This window comes from Helicoverpa armigera, chromosome 24, assembly GCF_030705265.1.
Source record: "Helicoverpa armigera isolate CAAS_96S chromosome 24, ASM3070526v1, whole genome shotgun sequence".
Classification (NCBI taxonomy): domain Eukaryota; kingdom Metazoa; phylum Arthropoda; class Insecta; order Lepidoptera; family Noctuidae; genus Helicoverpa; species Helicoverpa armigera.
The window spans coordinates 7984379-8004681 of NC_087143.1; the positions used below are offsets into that span (position 1 = coordinate 7984379).

The 20303-nt window shown below is 35.9% G+C and overlaps 1 protein-coding gene across 1 annotated transcript; it reads right to left on the reverse strand.

Moving 5' to 3' along the window:
* Positions 1–327: 327 nt before the first annotated feature.
* On the reverse strand, positions 328–1849 carry LOC110371149 (uncharacterized). The gene is made up of 2 exons (XM_021327265.3): positions 1541–1849; positions 328–990 (listed from the first exon to the last, which is right to left on the reverse strand). The coding sequence occupies exons 1-2, from the start codon at positions 1743–1745 to the stop codon at positions 371–373; spliced, it is 825 nt and encodes a 274-aa protein (XP_021182940.3). The 5' UTR covers positions 1746–1849; the 3' UTR covers positions 328–370.
* Positions 1850–20303: the final 18454 nt, after the last annotated feature.

Genomic DNA, 20303 nt, shown 5'->3' on the forward strand with positions numbered 1-20303 from the left:
ACGCGGTCTGGAATGGTCTTTTGAGGAAAGAGCCACATCAGGCTGGAGCTGACCAGTCCCAACAGACGGCACGCATGCATAGTCTGTGAGGGCACGTTAAACTGTAGGTCCCGGCTGTCATTGAACATCCTTGGCAGCCGTTACTCGTAATCAGAAGCCAGCAAGTGTGACAACCATCTAACCTAGAGGTGTTGACTTGCTGGTACTACTGAACCGATTTGAAAATGTCTTTCACTGTTGGAAAGCTACACTCTTCCCGAGTAACATAGGCTATATTTTATCCCAGTACTCACGGGGCGCGGGTGAAATAAAACAATCGTTTAGACTTGAGCAAGTGTAATTAAAAATACTGCAATACTGTTAAAATAACCTACTTATACTCCTCATCACTCTCAGCTTCACATTTAACTTCAACAGTTGTTACACTAGTCTCACATTTTCTCTTACCATAAGTCCTTGGTGGCGCAACCTTTACATCAGGTTCATTCGAATCTTGATAGAACCTTTTTAAAACTGTCAGTAACATAATTTGGGCATCAATTCTTTTGTGGGTTGGTAACATGTTTAGTAGCGGTACAAGGGATAAAGCAAAATTTGTGCTATCAACATTAGTGTTACTACTACTGCTGTCTGAGTCAGGTTTTGCCGTATATGTAATTGGTTCAATACTCCTTTTTGGGGTCTTAACAATTTTTGGCACATCATTTCTCCTCTTTGGCATAGCTTCTACAATAGGTATTTCTTCGATATTTGTATCCACAGTTACCATAGTGTTTTCTGCTTCATTTTTCTCAGGTAAATCAATTGTGCTATCTTTATCATCATTGTCGTTTCCTTCGAATTCTTTCTTTAGGAATGACAGTTCGTTGAAGTAGAGATATTTACGCCTTTTGTAAGCTACTCCGAAGACGAATTTTGGGTCCTTTTGGCGTTTGATTTCGCGGCCGTAGCAAGCTCGAAGGTTCTTCCATCTGCGCTGGACTAGGTCGACTGGAATTAAGAAAACATTCTAATAAATAATTTAATGAACCTAAAACTGCATCAAAATCTGTTTCGCCGAACGTGAGATAATCGCGCACAAAAATACATAATTACTGAGGTGGTACACAAACACAAACATACATGAGTACTAGACAGGTCAAACAGAGAACCTCCTTTTTTGAAGTCGGATAAAAACGATTAAAATAAGCTCTATGCAATAGTGAACCGCAAAATTAACTTTGTGTTTGACTATATTAGTATGAAGTACAAAGTTACATTTGCGGGTGGCAACCCACTCACAGAGCAACCCACACAAGTAATTTTAGTAGTTAGATATAATTTAGAACGCCTTTTTAATAACAATCTGACCATAATACCTATTTCCTTAAAGAAATTCTCACAAAGGATCAAAACATATAAACCTGCATGGTCAAAAAAAACAACACGCAACACTGTCACAAAAGAAAAAAAAAACATTTGACAGTTGTCAAACGCTGTCACTGTCACCAAAAACAAAATGTCAATTGATTCAATAAAAAAATCAAAACAAAAATCTAACCTTGTTCAATTCTATCACCAGCATCAGCAGTATCCCACATTTCTCCATATATTGATTTAGCAACTTCCTCCCACAGAGATTTTTTAAATTGCGGGTCGCCATATTTGTCCGCGTCTCTTGCATACAAACTCGGTCTAGCCTTCACTTCTTTGATTAACAACTCCGTATCTATTTGAACTAACTGAAACTCTGCAATTTCTGCCATCACTTTATAACACTGTTTATTAACTTCGTTTTATTTATAACAGTTTATTTGTACACTAACGTGAACGCGCGTTCGCTCACTCTGCAAGGCGGCAGTGACTAAAAGTCGCAACAGCGGTGAATGCGAGGTTGCCGCGCTGTCGCCACGCTGTTGCCAGCTCGCGTTTCAACTCACAGCGACCAAACAGTTACGCGTTGAAAACTTTAATCTTTGAAAATTACGATTATTCTTCCGACAGAGTATTGTATGTTTTTTTTTTTCAATAATGTCAATGGTAATTTTCAAATTGACTTCAATACTGAACGATAAAAACTAAATTCTGTTTTATTGGTTGTCATGGTAACAAAACTTATTTGTTTTTTTAATTTTACATATGGGTTTTTTATTTTATACTCTCGTTTAAAAACTTTTTATTTACCTACTTTTATTTATGGCGGGGATAGTTAGCGTAGAACTGTAGATTACTAAAAATAATAAAGTTGCCTAGGTAAGTACTTGGCTTAGTAATAGGTATGTGAACCATTTCAAAACAAAACTAGATTTAAATTTGATAAATAGGCATGGTCTTTGTCAAATCAAAAACTAAAGGTACGTAAGTAATATTTTTTAGTTGTAAGTAATATCTTTTCAACATCATAAATGAAAACCAAAATAAAAAAACTTCTCTAAAATTTAGCGCCTGACCAAACTTAATAGCAATGTGCTATATCGCACTTCATTGCTTTGGAAAAAATATTTTAATTTCTTGTACCTACTGATTTTTTTCATTTTTTTCGTTACGACATAGGTAAGTAGTCTATTAATATTTGTTAAAACATGTTTTATTTAATATCTATTAATGTTTATCTGCGAGAACTGACGGATAACCGTATTCAGTTCATAACTTTGGCCTTGAACCGTCACGATCGATACTGTACGGGCAAAATGTTTCACGGTCGGTCATTTACATTGGCAATCTGTACTGACGTATGTATAGTCCTCGTCAAACGTTTTGACGTCTCGGAACATTGCGCAAATCGCTAGGGGTTCATATAGATTACGTGCAAAATGTGGTTGGAATTTAGTTGTAGCTTGCGAACCACTATTGCCTTTTGTCAAAACTGTACTCATGAATGTGCGAGGAATAGCGACAATGATTTATCATCACTACATAGTATAAAACAAAGTCACTTACACTGTCCCTACTCCCTATATCGCTATGTATGCTTTTAAGTCTTTAAAACTACGCAACGGATTTTGATGCAGATTTTTGATAAATAGAGTGAATGAAGAGGAAGGCTTATTTTTACCTATAATGCAGTGTATTTAGTATTATTCCCGTGCGAAACCGGGGCGGGTCGCTAGTTATTCATAAAACTGTTATTTATATGAACTGCAGCCTCTTATTAAGTCAAAAACAAAAAAAAACTAACAACCAGTCTTACCAAAGGGTTTCGGGTTTCCCAGATGATGATGAAGTCATAAAGGCACTCACGACATTAAGAAAACTGCGACCATGCCTTCAACTTAACCCCCAGATGAAAACAAACCACAACAATAAGTTATCAACAATAATTATTCATCTATTTGTTAGTCACGTAAAACTATGATGGAAGTGGATTAGAATTCATTGCGAGGATATGGGGGGGATGAAAGGGGATGAAGGGGGTGGAAGCAATTTTTAATCTAAATGCTAAAACCAGTCGCCTTTGGATTGCGACGGTAAGGGTAGAAAGAGGGATGATGTGCTACTAAATAGGGGGTTTTAAAAAGAAACAACCACTTCAGTGTCGCGTCGTTTAAGTGTGGTGTGGTTCTGCATATATTTTGGTAAAAAATTGCGACGTGTGTTCTGTTTAGTGCATTTGGTTAAAGTATATCTATAGTGTGACGGTTTAAAAAGTTTCTTAATTAATAGAGTAAATTAATTGCTTACAATTACTTATTGCTTTTTTTGACAAGTGACAAACCTAGCTTAGCTTTTACATTACAATCACTGGTCTACTGCAGGCATCGTCTTATATCGAAAAAAAATTAATCGTTAATCACTACGCTTGCCTTAATATACCTCATGTCAATGGCGCTTGCTCAATTGGTGACAAAATGTAAGAAACAAAATACCTATATTTGTGATTAAAATTCTGAATTAAACTTCAATATACAAGCCTTATTTATCTGCTTTGATGAAAGTCGGGAAAAATACCAATGGTTTTTCTATTACCCTATGGAACCCTAAAACAGACTAGTTTTCCAGTGCATAAGTGCTCAATGCGAGCGTTTTAAAGAGCTAAATGGATATCTGCAGCCAGATGCGGAACCAAACGATTTCTTTGGCCACGTTCAGCTCGCACCAAGATAATGCTAATGTGATTGCTTATGCACATAATTGATATTTCACCCAACTTTCGGGGAGAAAGGACATTGTTCAATTTTGGCCTAAGAACCGATGTGAATATAAATTATACTATAATTTTCATTTGATTTTTTATTGTTTGAAACATATTTTAGTTTTCCACGGACACTTCAAATAAATAAATTCCAAATAAAAAGTTGGGTCACAATTATTGATGCCTTATAAAATGTTTCCGTCAGCCAGTGCTGCCAGTTTCGGAAGTTTTCGCGATTTCGGTAAATACGGACCGAATTGAGAACCTCCTTTCCGAAGTCGGTTATTAAAATTAGTTGCTAACACTTTATTCATTTGTTTACCTAAATTGACTAGCTAGAAAAAAACTAGTATTCTATATGTTTTAAGCGAAATCGCGAATTTCTAGCTTGGCATTCGAGTAGGATTATAGTTTTCGTAATTGGCAACACTGGTGTACTTCAGTCAGTTTGCTAGAAGTCAGTTTGATTAGAATAAATGTCAACGGTTTGATTGCTTTGCGACTATCGTTTCTTTTGTGATTTTCTATGCGTTTCATGGTTTTATTCTAACAACTTTGGCTTGATTACGGACTCCGATTAGATTGCGTACTTGGTAGACTTGGCTGTGTGTAAAGGACTGGATTTTCCTGGCATTTTCGGATATTGCTCTGTCTGTGATCGAATTTAGTTGTATTATAATTACAACAATGGATGCAGAATATAGTATATTGTATAAATTGTGGATCTGCTGGAGGTTCTTTGGTATTAGAAAACGAAGATATACTTCGTTGTATACAACAATGGACTGTTCCCCGTATGGTAAGTGGTCTACAAAAGTGTTTTTCTAATTTCGAAAGAATGTTACTACCTACTTATGTTTTCATAAGCACACAATTTCTCGGTTTTCAAACTAATTGCCACAATTGCAAGTTACTTGACATTTTATACTAATACTAATACTAATGTTTTATTGTATTTATTTATTACAGGTTGAAGCTCATGACCTTATATGTACGACGTGTTGGTCTGAAGCAGTCGAGCATAATAAGATGCAATGCACTGTTGGACGCAATTGTGTACTTTGTAAGAAGCTCCTACCATCAGGCATTACTGTTGCAATTGTATCGTTGGGCGTAGAACAGTGGGCTGTTGTGCCCACATAATGACTATAATTTGGTATATAAGCTGGGCGAGATACCAAAATTCAATTGAACCCCCTGCTCAGTTCTTAGATAATATATTATTGAGAAATATTGATGATTAAAAACCTTTAATTGAATATAAATATTGTTTTTATTGCACATCCTCGAAAACCTCTTTCATTGTTATTGGTAAACCTTACTTTAACTGTTAAATTATTTTGTGTGGTATTGACATTTTTAGTATGGTCTGTGCCTTCTTGGTAATAGACCGCGGGTTCGATTCCCGCCTTATGGCATGTAGATAGCTAGGTAACTGTCTAATATAAAAGTAGTAACAATCATTTAAATAAATAATTCTCCATCGTAATAACATCGATATTTTATGAATTGTGGTGAAAGGAACTCTTCCATTTTGGATACTTATGCGTTTTATCACAAATCCAAAGTGGATTCACTATATATTAAGAAACGTAACGTTGAAAGCAAAAGCGTTTAGGTAGTTGTTTTTCATACAAATTCTAAGCATTTATGAAAACTAGTCACACGCCCCGTCTTCGCACGGTGGCAATGTAAAACCTTGGTGTAAACCTTCCTCTTGACCTACTCTATCTATTAAAAAAAATCGCACCCAAATCCATTGCGTAGTTTTAAAGATCTAAAGCATTCATAGGGACAGACAGAAAATGCAACTTTATAAAATGATCATTGTCAAAGAATTATCTTAAACTTGACTAGGTACTATCTCTTTTCCTAGTATCTAGTAGAGTAGTCTTTCCCTAGATCTAGAAGAGAACATATAGAGCTGTACATAGTATTGTTGATATTTTGTATAGTGTAGTTTGATTTTTAATTAATACTACTCTGATATTTCACGCAAGCTTGGTTATTTTTTATTTATAACCTCAAAATATTAACTTTTTTCGTAATTATTTTAGTTTCCTGAAGTGTCCGTTCGTGAAAACTTATTTCATAGGATTCCATATAATTTAAAGAGTTTATAGAAGTCACTTTCCATTCGAACGGTTCTTAGGCAGAACACGTATGGAGCCGGAACAATGTCCTTTTGGTATTAATTTTATTGAGAAATAATTGGGAATCGTTTTTTTTAGGAGTTCTTGTTTTTTTTTATTAAATTATTTCTTTATATTAGGTATTTTTTTGTTACTGTATAAAATATGCCTATGGCACTAATATGGTTACTATTGATCCTAATTGATTGACACAAAACAAACCAGTGTAATATTATAAATGCGGTTTAATAATATCTAAGAGATTTACAGTTTGGTAGAGGTAATGTCATTTAAAGATGTGTTTTTTAGACTTTCATACGAATATCCAAATTACTTACATGTCATTAACTATTGTTGCCAGACGACCTTACAAAGGTCGCCGGAAGACGCTGGATGCAGGTCGCCTCCAACAGGTATCTGTGGAGATCTGGGGGAGGCCTATGTTCAGCAGTGGACGTCCTATGGCTGAGATGATGATTAATTATTTAATATAATAGCCTACAACCTTAATAGGTTGGTTAAGCCTTAAGCTCACTAAGCAACTCGTTAATGACGATACGATTACGTCAAGTTAATCAAATATGCATCAAGCATTACTTAGTGCCAGCTTGTCTCACAATAAATACTATGCATTAGTAGAAATGCTTCTATCTAGTGCTTACGTGATATTGTTTAGCAATTAGCAGTGTATTATTAATTATTATAACATACATAATTAGTCCTGATAGTATGTTTTGAGAGTCTAGTGCATATTTGAGATGTTTACTGAAATCATTATCATTAGGGTCCGGATAAATATGTCATCATCATCATCATCAGCCTATCGCAGTCCACTGCTGGACATAGGTCTCTCCAAGTGCACACCACTGAGATAGATTTTAGAAAAAATCTAAAATATGAAAAAAATATGATGATAAATATTTAGGAGCATAAAATAACAAAATAACTTTCAAAATTGCCTCAAAACTTCCGCACAGAATTTACATATTTTTTAAGGTATCAAAGAATACAATGAATATATCATTGGCAGCTTTTTTATCGTCCCACTGCTGGGCTGCGGCCTCCTTTCACACGGAGAAGGATTGAGCGTTAATCACCACGCTTGCTCAATGCGGGTTGGTGATTTCAGACATCCTAATTCTTACAGTATAAACGTTAAAATTTAACTATTCGTAAGCAAAACGAATAGTTTCTTGTTTATTACAATCAATCGTGGTTTGGAAGCTACAGTTCATCTCCATACTAAGATATGCCATATCCATTGAATGCCGGTTTCATTTTCAGTACAAAACAGCTTCTTTGAAACTTTTAGCGCAATAAGCCATTTTGCAGTTTCATTACGTGTCGTATTGGCATAGGAATAGCATCTAATAGACATTGGATACGTCAAATATTCGGAAAACTAACTTTCATCATAAGGATGGTTGGTATGTTTTTTTTAAGGATGTACCCATGTCTGTTTAGATTTCACGACAATAATGGCAAAGGCGTATAGACCGATTGTCAGTTTAGGTGATCAGCATTTGCGCAGACACAGATCCACTTTCTATCCTCTCACTTACGTAGTCCGATGTGACGGCAATCCGACTAGACAAGAGAGAGATTAGGCACAGAATCGACATTTACATGCATTCTAATTCACGGCTGTATGAAATCACTAGATAATCTCCAGAATCCGGGCTGCTTCCAGAAAGTTACTTAAAAACAAATAGAGTGATTTCGGCCCGACCCAGAAATCGATCATGGTATAACCACTAAACCAACAATATACCTATTTCCCACTACCGGGAAAGGCTGTATACTAACCAAATTATTAACATCATTATAATATAGGTTTCCCCAACCATCTCCAACCATCCTCTTTCACACAAAAACTATAAATCAATCAAAAACAGATCCACTCTAATCAAAACTACACACGTACTACAGCCTTAACCTAGTACCATACAAGCCTACGAATTCGATTCTAAGATATATCCTCGTATACCGTCGAGTCTCTGGAGGCTTAGCCAATCTCTCAGACCTCGTTAAGACCCACCCCAGTGGTACACATATTGATTCTTATGTGATTTTAGCTTTATATGAGTTTCTTTGTTTTGTTAGTTTCTTTTTGTAGTTGGTTATGGGGTATTGAAATAATGGTGGTATCTTAGGAATCTGGTATTTTCAAAAGATAAAGGTGATGTGGTTTTGAAACTATAGCGTGCTTTTTGTGCGTATTTTTTTAAATTTATAATTTATTTACGACCAGCTGCTTTTCGCGGTTTCACCCACGCTTTAAGAGAACCACTTCTATGTCCTTTCTTAGGATGTATGGTATAGGCACTAAAGTTGATTTAAATCGGTTCAGACATTTTAGTGAGAAAACCCGACAAGCCGACAGACAGCTACTAAGAAAGGATATAATGTATTGTAAGGATTATAATTTATGATAATGTTTGCTCCTAATATCAGTGATTAGTTAAAATAAAAAAGAACAAAAAAATCTCAAAGCAACTCACTTCCTATAACACGTAATACCACCCAAGATGGCAGCTCAAAGCTTAAAAATTCAGAATCCATCAGAACACTAATTACAGCGCTCTCGTAAATCATTGCATCTCCAGTTTACTTCGTCTTCTACTTATAGAAGACTACTAAGGACTACTGAGAACTACAGGCACGGAGGAAGGAAAGATAACGGAGATGCCATAAGGAAGGTAGGTCAGGCGCCTTTTTGTAGGTCAACCAATGTACGATAGGCGTGGTCAGTTACTAGGACTAAAGTGATGTTCGGATTCCTTATCAAATCAAAACCAATCTGTCAACGATTGGCCTTGATTGATAAGACATTTTATTTTGAAAAAATATTAGGCGGTTTCCAAGGCGTGTCAAGGTGAAGCTAGTAACGTTCCTCGTCCCCCGAACACCCGCACGTTAGAGCGCTACGTTCTTAGGCGATTTTGCGTTGTGTCATCTCCGCTAGTCATTTTGTTCTCCATGACTAAGGGAACTACCGAGTTTTAGAAGCTATTCGGTAATCCCTACTGTGCTTTTAAGATAGGAATTTCGTATGGAAAATAGTTTATTTATGAGCTTTGTGGTTTAAAGCAAGATGGATTACGTGAGGTTAAGCGGCGCTTGCGATAGTCGGTTAAGCAAGGTAAAGTGTAAGTAGGAAAGTAAAATAGTTTATTGAAGTAAAGGATTAATAATACATGTCTCAGATTCGATTCCTAAGTTGAGTAACTTAATGGAAATAAAGTTAGATACAATTTATTTTATTTTACTACTGCAAAACATGAGTTTAGATTTATAAGTGAGGACTTGAAATCGGCTTTTTGTCATCTATGACTTCTTTCTTTTGTTAAGTTTTTTAGGCCTTCCATCATCATCAGCATATTTTATCGTCTCACCGCTGGGTACAGGTCTCTTATTACACAGAGAAGGATTGAGCGTTAATCACTACGCTTGCTCAATGCGGGTTAATCTTGCATATTATGCATTAATGAAATGATTAAACCCTGGTTTCTATTTCAAGATCTTTATCAACCAACCATTTCAGAATACCAGCTTAGAATAATTACGTCTACAGCAAGCTATCGGAGATGTCGTCAAATCAGTATACCGGGTCGTTTAGTACCCAATGGTGCAGTAAGGGGTAACTCGACCGAAGCTTGGAATCCGCTTGATTTTACTTACTAATTGTTTTTGGGTTGAATGCGAATTCCTGTCTGGTTTTCGAGCTAGATTTGATTCGGGATTTGCGTTGAGGTTAATTTGTGATAGTTTTGTTTGTTACAGTGGATATGACGACGAAAAAACTGAAATGTTAAATCCAAATATCTATATTCTATGGTCTCTTGAGAATCATAGTTAACATAAGATTTCGAAACTTATGACCTTGACATACGCGCTAAATAAATAAGTAAGGTAGATACCTCAAAAAATTTTTTGACGTCTCTGTTCAACTCTGAATCTAAAAGTTTCTTTTAAAACTTTTCGATTAAAAAATAGCAATACTGGGAGAAGAAAAGAAGCAGAAACCAGCACAGAACTATTATCTTCCTTATATCGACACAATACATTGACATAGATACTCACCAGTTCTTATTAACTTCTATATTATAACCGTGCAACAAAACTCAAGATTATACAAGATTATTACATCAAGTTCTACACTACGCTTTTTGCCAACAAGCAGATACAAACGTCGTTAAGTGCACAACCCCTGTGTAGGTATACTACTTACAAACACAACACATATGTATGTACTTATGTACAAACTTGTGTAGTACACAAGTACCGACACAATGTTTTGCAGTGTATACTGAAAACTAGATAGCTTGGAAATGGTACTGAAATTAGCTACAGAGGTTTTAATTGAAGTAAGTTCTGGTAGCATATTCTGATTTTGAATTTGAATTAGTGTTCTTTTTTGGGACTTTATTTTGAAGGGATTCTGAAATCGTTTTTCTGATCAATTTTGAAGTAGCAAAATTTTTATACAAGCTACTGCCTGCCGTTTCACTGCTGTGCTGAGGTAACAACTTTCTGCATATGGATAAAAAGAAGTCTATATTATGTTATTCTGATATAAGCTTAAATGCAGCCAAAGTCCATCCATACATAAAACCTTATAAACGTTGTTATCTATACTAATATTATAAAGAGGAAAACTTTGTTTGTTTGTTTCATTGTAATGGATAAACTCAAAAACTACTGTACCGATTTTAAATATTCTTTCACCATTGGAAAGCTATATTATCTGCGAGTAACATAGGCTATATTTTATCCCGGTGCGGGCAGTAGCTCCCACGGGACGCGGGTGAAACCGCGGGAAAACGGCTAGTTCATAATATTTTCAATTTTATATGTCAATTCTAGAACCTAATTATTAATGTTACTACATCTATATTAAACAGTCCTAAGTGTTTTCAAATGAAGTAAGTAAAGTACTAACTTTATTCCAACTAAGTTAAAAGTTTAAATTAGACAAAAAAGTAATTTAAATTTACTTTAAGTTACGTTATTTACATTGACAGGTGATTTAAAATATTTTTTCAAATTCAATTTGATTAGATAAAGATGCAATTGACATTCGATTTAATAGGGGTTAAAGTATGAAATTGCCGATTTGTACTGAAAATCTAAATTGTAATTTTTTTTAATTTTTAACAAACTTATTTAATCAAAATAGTTGCCATTATTATCTATACATTGCGGCCATCTAATAAGAAGGTCATTTATGCCGTTACGATAGAACTCTGAGGATCTAGACTGCACAAACTGTGTGAAAGAATTTTGATCTGCCTCCTGGGAAGAAACTTCTTGTGACGCAGATAATTGTCCAAATCACAAAAAAAAATGGTCGTCCGTTAGAGCAAGGTCTGGCGAATATGGAGGAAGACGAATAGTTTCCAACTGCAGTTCCTGAAGAGTTAAAACGGTTTCTTTTGCTGTATGAGGCCTCGCGTTGTCATGGAGCAATAACGGTGAAGGTCGATTCATGAGTCGTGGCTGTTTTACTGCTAATTTTTTCAACATTATTCGTCTTCGGCTGGGTATCTGGGTAGTTTGACTAGGATCGGCGTTCGCCGTCTCTCTTAATTTCTCGTTAATCACCTGTCAGGCGGTCTTTTTCATGGCTCGTTCTTCAAGTCGAAGTTTCCACCACGAAAGCGTTTAATCCAAAATCGCACGGTGCGTTCATTAGCAGACACCTCTTCAAATGCAGCATTGATATTGCGGGCTGTTTCTGCCGTTTACTTCCGCGTCGGAACTCATATTCAAAAATTACTCAAATTTTCGCAGTGTCCATCTTTCTTGTTTAAGTTGAATAACAAAAACAATTGAACATCGATAATCAAATGTTTCACATTTTTTAAAAGAAGAACATCACAGAAACCACGTGAAAAAAGTTTCATTCGAAAACCTCAAACCATGAAGACTCTATGGCAATTCAAAAACCTACTAGAATAAAACGGCAATTTCATACTTTAACCCCTAATATTATGATTTGGTTATCTTTGAATTATTAAAATTCGCTCCGTTATTAAAAAACCGGCCAAGTGCAAGTCTAACTTGTAAGACTCCGTACCCCCTAAACTATTTATTTCTCAGATTTCAGAATTTGTTGTGTAGGTATAGTTTAACATGGTTCATGAGATACAGCCCGGTAATTGACAGACGGACAGCGAAATCTTAGTAATAAAGTCCCGTTTTACTCTTTTGGTTCAGAACCTTTCGTTTTATAAGAAATATCTATGGGTGCAGCTTGAGGGAGTGTCGGACTCTTACTGACTAAAACTCAACATGTTCCTTCATAAGCCCTTTTTTCCATTTTTTCTACGGTAGGAGTAGTATAGAAAACTCTATCTATTTCATATATTAGGTATGCTCACAGTTTTCAAAACCATCCCATTAAGTTTGAGGACTTAACCCTTTCATACTCGGCGGTTTGCCCAAATATTGTGTGGACGGTCAATGGGTTAACGACGGTACTTATAATTATTATGACGTAACAAACATGTCTGTTATTGACATCGTTTGTTTATTAATATCACAAGTTATATTGAATTTGAAATAACCTGTTGGGGACATAGAGGAACCCACATAATGTTATTTCGGAACTATCACGTTAAGCACTTGCTGTTTTCTGTGGTTTCACCCGCGTCCCGTGGGAACTACTGCCCGTACCGGGATAAAATGTATCTGATGTTACTTGGAGATAATCTGTCTTTAAAACAGTGAAATATTTTTTCAAATCAATAGTTTTGGAGTCTTTAGGTACCCAAAGAAAGACTCCAAAACAAACAATGTTTCTTATTAAGTATTTTTAAGAATACATACATATAGATGAGAAATACAGAAAGTTATTTATATACTTATCTTCTCATCTTCAAAGAAAAAACAAATAAAGCAAAGACACGCCATTATTAGTTTACTAGATAAGTCTAAATGCTGAGTTCTTTTTCCGATATGTAAAGGCGCTCTCACACTTGTTGGTTTGAAATACGAGTACCTAATGCTGAAATCTAAAAATAATTTAATGTTCGGGATAAAGAATATTCTTCGTGCATACCATCATAGGTACTTACTAAATAACGTAGTCTGCTTCGTTGCAGGTCATTAGAAGCCTGAAAGTCTCACCATCGTTCTCATCAAAAACTATCAAGATTTAAGTGAACACTAGTGGATACTAAAAATTAAGCTTTATCCAAAAAGATTAGGAGGTAGTTTCTATCACTTATAGGACAAGGAATAACTGCATAAGTTTTAAAATATTTTTTGCTATGCGCGTCCTATGACACAAGAAAACGCGCGAAGCATGGATGCGCCTTAACAAAATTCATTTGTATGTACTAACAATGTGAAATTCCTTTTGCTATGCGTAGACAGTAGTATATTACTTAGAGCATTTAACTTACTGGGCACGCCAATGCCATGCATTCCCTTCTTAGTAAAAGAACAAGAAGGCCGCTCATACTCCTATGTTATATTTTGCATCAATGCTTGGTTTTTTTTTCGGGAGTGTGCCTACAATATTGAAGAGTTGTCCTCATCCGTCTCAGGGTTTCTATCATTAGATCCTGACCTGGTTACATTGGAATCCAACAACATTAGAATTTAGAACCTCATTCTTTTTGGGAAGACGATTGAAAATAGATGAGTGAGCTACAACTTTTTAGACAGCACCCTAAATTGGCAGACATTTTCGCATAGAGATTTGTGCTCTAGCGGTTCCTGTTGGTTCTTCGCTCTAAAGTAGACAGTGGTATATTAAATTCCTATACGTCTCACATGTCTGGGTTCCCTACATAATAGGACGCAGACGTTTTGATTGCTTCTCGAGGAACCTTAAGTGTATTTACTTATTGCATATCTAATTTAGTTTTTGTACAATAGAATTTTCTTTGGATTTGGTGTGACATTTTATTTTTAGGCTTTTAAATTACATTTCTGAAAGAGAAAAAAACTGTGGACAATAAATCTGAAAAAGATATTCACTATTCTCATGATAGTAACAAACTACTCAGTCGTATAGGTTCTGGTGGTTCCAGGAAGGTCCATCCGCGTCTTTGGGGCACCTAATACTTCCTGCACATAAGAATAAAAAGTAAACAATATGCTATTCTGTTAATGTAAACTATATTATTGCCAAGTTTTTCAGTAATTTAATTTAACCCACATTCATCCTTACAAATTTTCGCACCTTAAAAACATTAGTATGATAGTTTGCAATAGTTTGCAAAACAGTTTTTTTTTTGTTTTCTCGGTAATTTTAGCGAGAAAGTGTAACAACCCCACATTCGTCCCTACAAACTTTCGCAAATAAAATATTGGTATGATATGTGGTTTGCAATTTTATTGTTCACGAAACTGATTTTTTTTTGTCCATAAGGATAATAAACGCTAAACAAACCCATACTTAGCTATAGCTATATAAAATCAAGCAGTAAGCACATCGGTTCGTCTACATATCCGCAATCTAAGGAGTTTCCCTTCCTGCCGGGCTGCCGGGGGAAATCGACAAGGAACAGTCTTCACGTTATTTGCTATTATGTGTAGGAAGATGTTATTATAATTTAGATTGAATGTAGAGAATTGTTTCCTGGTTTAAAAAGCGATTTGATGATGGAACTAGCTGTTTTATGCGGTTTTAAGGGATGTACTTTAGAGTATTCAAAAGGCACGTTTAAATTGTAGGTTACGGGTGTCATTTGAACATCATTGGCAGTCGATTCCAGGTCAGGCAAGTACCAATGCAACTTTTTTAAGTTTGTATGTACTTTCTAAGTATATCTTGGACACCAGTGACCGTGTTTCAGAGGACACGATAAAGTGTAGATCTCTGGTATCATTGAAGGTATTTAGCAGTCGTTACGGGTAGTTTAGAAAGTCTGACAGCCTGTCTTACCTAGGGGTATTGGATTGCCCGGGTAACTAGGTTGAGGAGATCAGATAGGTAGTCGCTCCTTGTAAAACACTGGTAGGTATTTAGCTGCATCAACTACAAGTTAGATCGAACATTATAATAGAGTAACTGTATATAAGAGTAAATTTATATTTTAGAGTAACTGTTCATAAAACAAACCACACTAATACCAAACTAACCACAAACTAATTCCGTCACTTCAGGTGTCAAAAACCGTGTGAAAATTAGATTAAAATCAGAGAGTGCCAAATAAACTAATGTTATTAATTGGTAGGACAAAGCGTTAACCAATCGGCGCGGTAATTATAGGGCTAAAATAAATATCACGTCAGAGTTGCACGGAAATTAATTACACTATGAATATTAATAGCTTTGGGTGGTGGTGCAAGGTTTGAGAAGCTGCGATTTGTAGGTATGGTTAATCTGACTTTAAGCGGTTCTTTATTAGAGTTGGTCCATCTCTTGTCGGTTCTTCTCTGTACGGCCAACTTATTGCAAATTTTCACCTATAGCTTTAACATTTTATTAGGAACTATAAATATAATAAGCCCACATAGACACAGAAGAATAATTAAAGAAGAGGCTTGAATAAACCACGAATACTTATTTCTCTATGTATGTTGTTCGTAACCAATATACCTTATATTCATTGATAGGTTTTCTATCTCTTTCTTGTCTTTTTCACGGTTTAATAAGTAAACCAATATAGATAGATCGTTACTAATCGTGACCTTTCATGCGCTCAAAAAATGCTTACCTATAGCCTAGCTTTCATTGAGTGCAAAATACTTAATCCAATTACATAACTAAATCCGTATGCAATGAAAAACGAATACCAACGAAATGCAAATCTCAGAATCGCTACCGCTTATGACTCAAACCGCTTACAACCCCAGAATATTGATGTAACACGTACCAGAGTGAGCGGTTGTCGTCAAAACGCGCACGTTGTGGCCCCACACCGCGTTTTGTGGCCCCACACTGCCGAAAGCAGCTTAATGGCGGTTATAAAGGGTGTTTGGTAAACAGCGAGTTACCAGTACTTTAGCTTTTTTTAAACAAAGGTTGTTGTTTTTATTGAGTGTACGAAAATAAGGTATGTTTGGGTTGATTTTGAAATTCGTATTAGGGGATTGATTGAGTTATTAACTCTACTGCGTGTGTTGAGTTCAATTTTCGTGTAGATATATCTAAATCTGCTGAACCGATTTTGAAAAATATTTTACGAATAGAAGGACTTGTAATTTGTAGGTAATCTGTAATGTAGGTAATGTATATTTAAAAAGTGTATTTAATCTTGTAATAGTTTACGTATTTTTTTTTGTAATGTCCTTCTCTATGTTTGTTTTGGTGTACAATAAAGAATATTCTATCTATCTATTTTTTATGGAATATTATTAATCTTGTCTTTCTATGGATTTTACCTGAAATAAATAGTCATGGACTTTACTGTATTCTGTAACAGGAAACCTCCAAATCAATTTTTGACTGCCAAACCTAACTTTTTCAACATCGATTTTTCTGCCAAATCCTGCTCAATTAAAACCTTCAACCCCCACCATGCCACTCACACATAAAACCACAGAACAGCTTATTTAATCTTTAATCTGCTGTTACCAGTGGTTTACAGGCTCGGTTTAACTTTGAATCAGCAGTAATTTCACGGACCACGACCTCTGATGGTAAGTGTCGCTTCGAAACTTGTGTTGCTATTTATTTTTCGATTTAAAACTGAATTTACACTGAGTTGTTCAATCTGGCCTGTTTGTTACTGTGATATATGGGGGTGAAATATGCTGGCTTTTATAAGGTAGACTGGTGGTGTAAGAGCGACTGTCGTGCGTGGTTTTGGGTTCAATTTGAGAGCCGAAATCGCTTTGTTTGTTCAAAAGCTTTTGCAAATTAGCCCTTAATCTGGAAGTTGGTGATATACCTTGTTGATCTTTATGATATGCCTTGGAGAGATAATTACAATTGTCAGTCCCTGATAGCTGTTTCACGGAGACTAAGTAGCATCCTGGGGAAACTATGCCCAAAGACTCAGTCTCAAAGATAACATGTATGTACAAATTCCATCCAAAACGATTAAGCCCCTTTTGCCTAAAAGCATAAATTACAAACATTTAAATTCTCTGACACATTTGCAACTGTACACACAACTCATAATATACTTATCGATTCTCTCGATTTTAATTCTATTTCCTCGACTCTACTCCCAAACAAAAACAAAACAAGATTCCCAATAAATAACACTACATAAATCGTCAGTTATCCTTTTAATAAATTCAATATTATCACATTTCCCTCTTCATATGAAAAACAAAACCGAAAAAGACTGAAATAAAGAAAGAAAATGAAACAGTTCATTTCATGCTTGAACCAATTCAGATCTAATTGGAAATTGCATTAAAAATTGAATCGTGTTTTCCAATTAAAATTGCATTTACACTTGGACTGGAAAATGCATGGAGAATCAAATGACTAGCGGAGATGTCATAACGCAAAATCTCCTAAGAAAGTAGCGCGACAAAATGCGGGGACGAGGAAAGTTACTAGCTCTGCTCTTACACGTCTTCAAAGGAACTGAGCCATTATTTCCAAAATAAAATCAAGACCAATAATTGACGCTGCGGCTTGTTCGAAAGAGATACCGCGGCCCTGGTACATAAAAGGTCCACGACGGAACACGACGATTTTTAGTCAGTAAGAGTCTGACACTCCCTCACCGCTGCTAACCCACAGCGGGAGGAGTCATTTGATGATTTTTAACGTCGCTAAAAAAAAACAAAAAAAAGACCAATCATTGACAGATAGGTTTTGATTTGAAAAGAAACCGGAACGTCTCGTTAGTTCTAGTAACCGATCACCCATATCGTACGTTGCTTGACCTACAAGAAGGCGCCTGACCTACTTACCTTCCTTATGGCATCTCCGCTATCCTTCCGTTCCTCCTTGGGAAAGTGCATTTCTTTTGCAATTTCAGTTGTTTAATCGGTGAACATATGTGTCAAACAGTGACAACGAGAATGAACTTTTAATTTACGTTTTGTTGGTTCATGAAATGAAATATATTAGCAGTTATTTCTGATATAGAGCAAAATAAAGAGTACCTAAATAGGAATAGAGAAAAATAGTTAAATATTCAATCACCACCTGTATCTATTTACATATACCTAGTCTCACTGGCTTATGTACCCACTTCCCGGGAGAACAATTTCTTGCAACCGGGTAATAAGTAGTCTATGTCGTTTCTTTAAGTTCAGAACTATGGCTGTACCGAATGTCATTTAAATAAGCTCAATAGAAAGACAGGAAATTACTTGTAAATTATGTGTTGTATTCTATGATGTGATATACTATTCAATTTGAGCCACACAAAGAAAAATAACATTCAAGAAATTCCTTAATAAACTAGATGGAAAATATACAGTCCAACGACAGAAATAGATACCTAATACAAAAGTGTATTTTTATCTCACCAAAAATAAAAGTATATTTTTATCTCACTGAAAAGTAGAAACATTTCTTTCTCTTGGAATAATCAGTAAATTTCCATTACTTTTACCATGGAGTAAGCGTGGCCTTAGAGAGAACGCGACAATATTTGCGCGATCCATTTCCGCTCTCAATGTGCCCTGCACGTCACTTCCGCACGAATCAAGATGGCGTCGCTTCCTATAGAATTTCACATGTAAATAGAATTAAATACTGCGTGCTTAGGGCTATTGCATATCCTTCTTATTTTATCAAATCAAATCAAATACCTTTATTTTCAGGCTGCATTGGCCCATAGATAAATACCTTAATGACTAACATACGTATAAAAAAAATATGTATATCAATTTTATGGGAACCGAACAACAAGCGTGATTTTTGAACCATTCATTTATTGATCGGCACGGAACTAAGGCGCACTTGACCGATTTTTCAAATCTCTTCACATAGAAATTAGTATGCAGAAAATCTGCATCAGTTTTATGAGCATTTTATTGCATTGTTCTTGTCTTATCTGCCCTGCAACTTGATCTATGACCTCATAATATGGGCAGGCGAACGTGATCAATTAGCCAAGTAATTATTTATTATTATGACCAATGATTCATGTACCTCTATAATAAATTAATATTCATGTAGTAAAAAGGATTTTATTATGTATCTCTGTTTGTACCCTCAAGTCTCCAAAACTACTGCACCGATTTGAAATTGACTGAAAACCACGACACCCTTTGATAAAACCGGTTATCAGAATAACTAACTACTGACCAAGTTCAATCAATTAATTTTAAAAGCTTTTATTTAACTTGCAATGTAGGTATGTATGTTAAGGTGGATTTTATTTTTATTATTGTATCTGTCGAGCTTCCTCGTGTTAACAATTAATAAATAGCGTCGACTCGTAGAGCATAAAAAACCGGTCAAGTGCGAGGTCGCACTTTGTAAGGGTTCCGTTCTATCAGTTGGACGAAAACTTATCGTTTTCGGACTTTGTCCTTAGATTGCCACAAGATATGATACTCTTTTCATGGTTCATGTAACTTTGAATATCCTTGGCAGTTGTTACGGGTGGTCAGAAGCCAGTAAATTTGACAGTATTCTAACCAAGGGATATCGGGTTGCCCCCGGGTAAATGGGTTGAGGAGGTCAGATTGGCAGTTGCTCACTGGTACTCAGCTGAATCCAGTTAGACTGGAAGCCGACCCCTACGTAGTTGGGAAAAGGCTCGGGATATGATGAAGCAACTAAGTGCGAGTCCACGAACTTGACCGGTATTTTATACTTTACGTCATTATTTATTTGCAATATAAATATCATCATCCTCCGAGCCTTTTCCCAATCACGTTGGGGTCGGCTTCCAGTCTAACCGGATTCAGCTGAGTACCAGTGCTTTACAAGAAGCGACTGCCTATCTGACCTCCTCAACCCAGTAACCCGGGCAACCCGATACCCCTTGGTTAGACTGGTGTCAGACTTTCTGGCTTCTGCCTACCCGTAACGACTGCCAAGGATGTTCACTGACAGCCGGGACCTACAGTTTAACGTGCCATCCGAAACACAGTCAATGGTGTCTAAGATATACTTAGAAAGTACATACAAACTTAGAAAAGTTGCATTGGTACTTGCCTGACCTGGGATCGACCCCGCG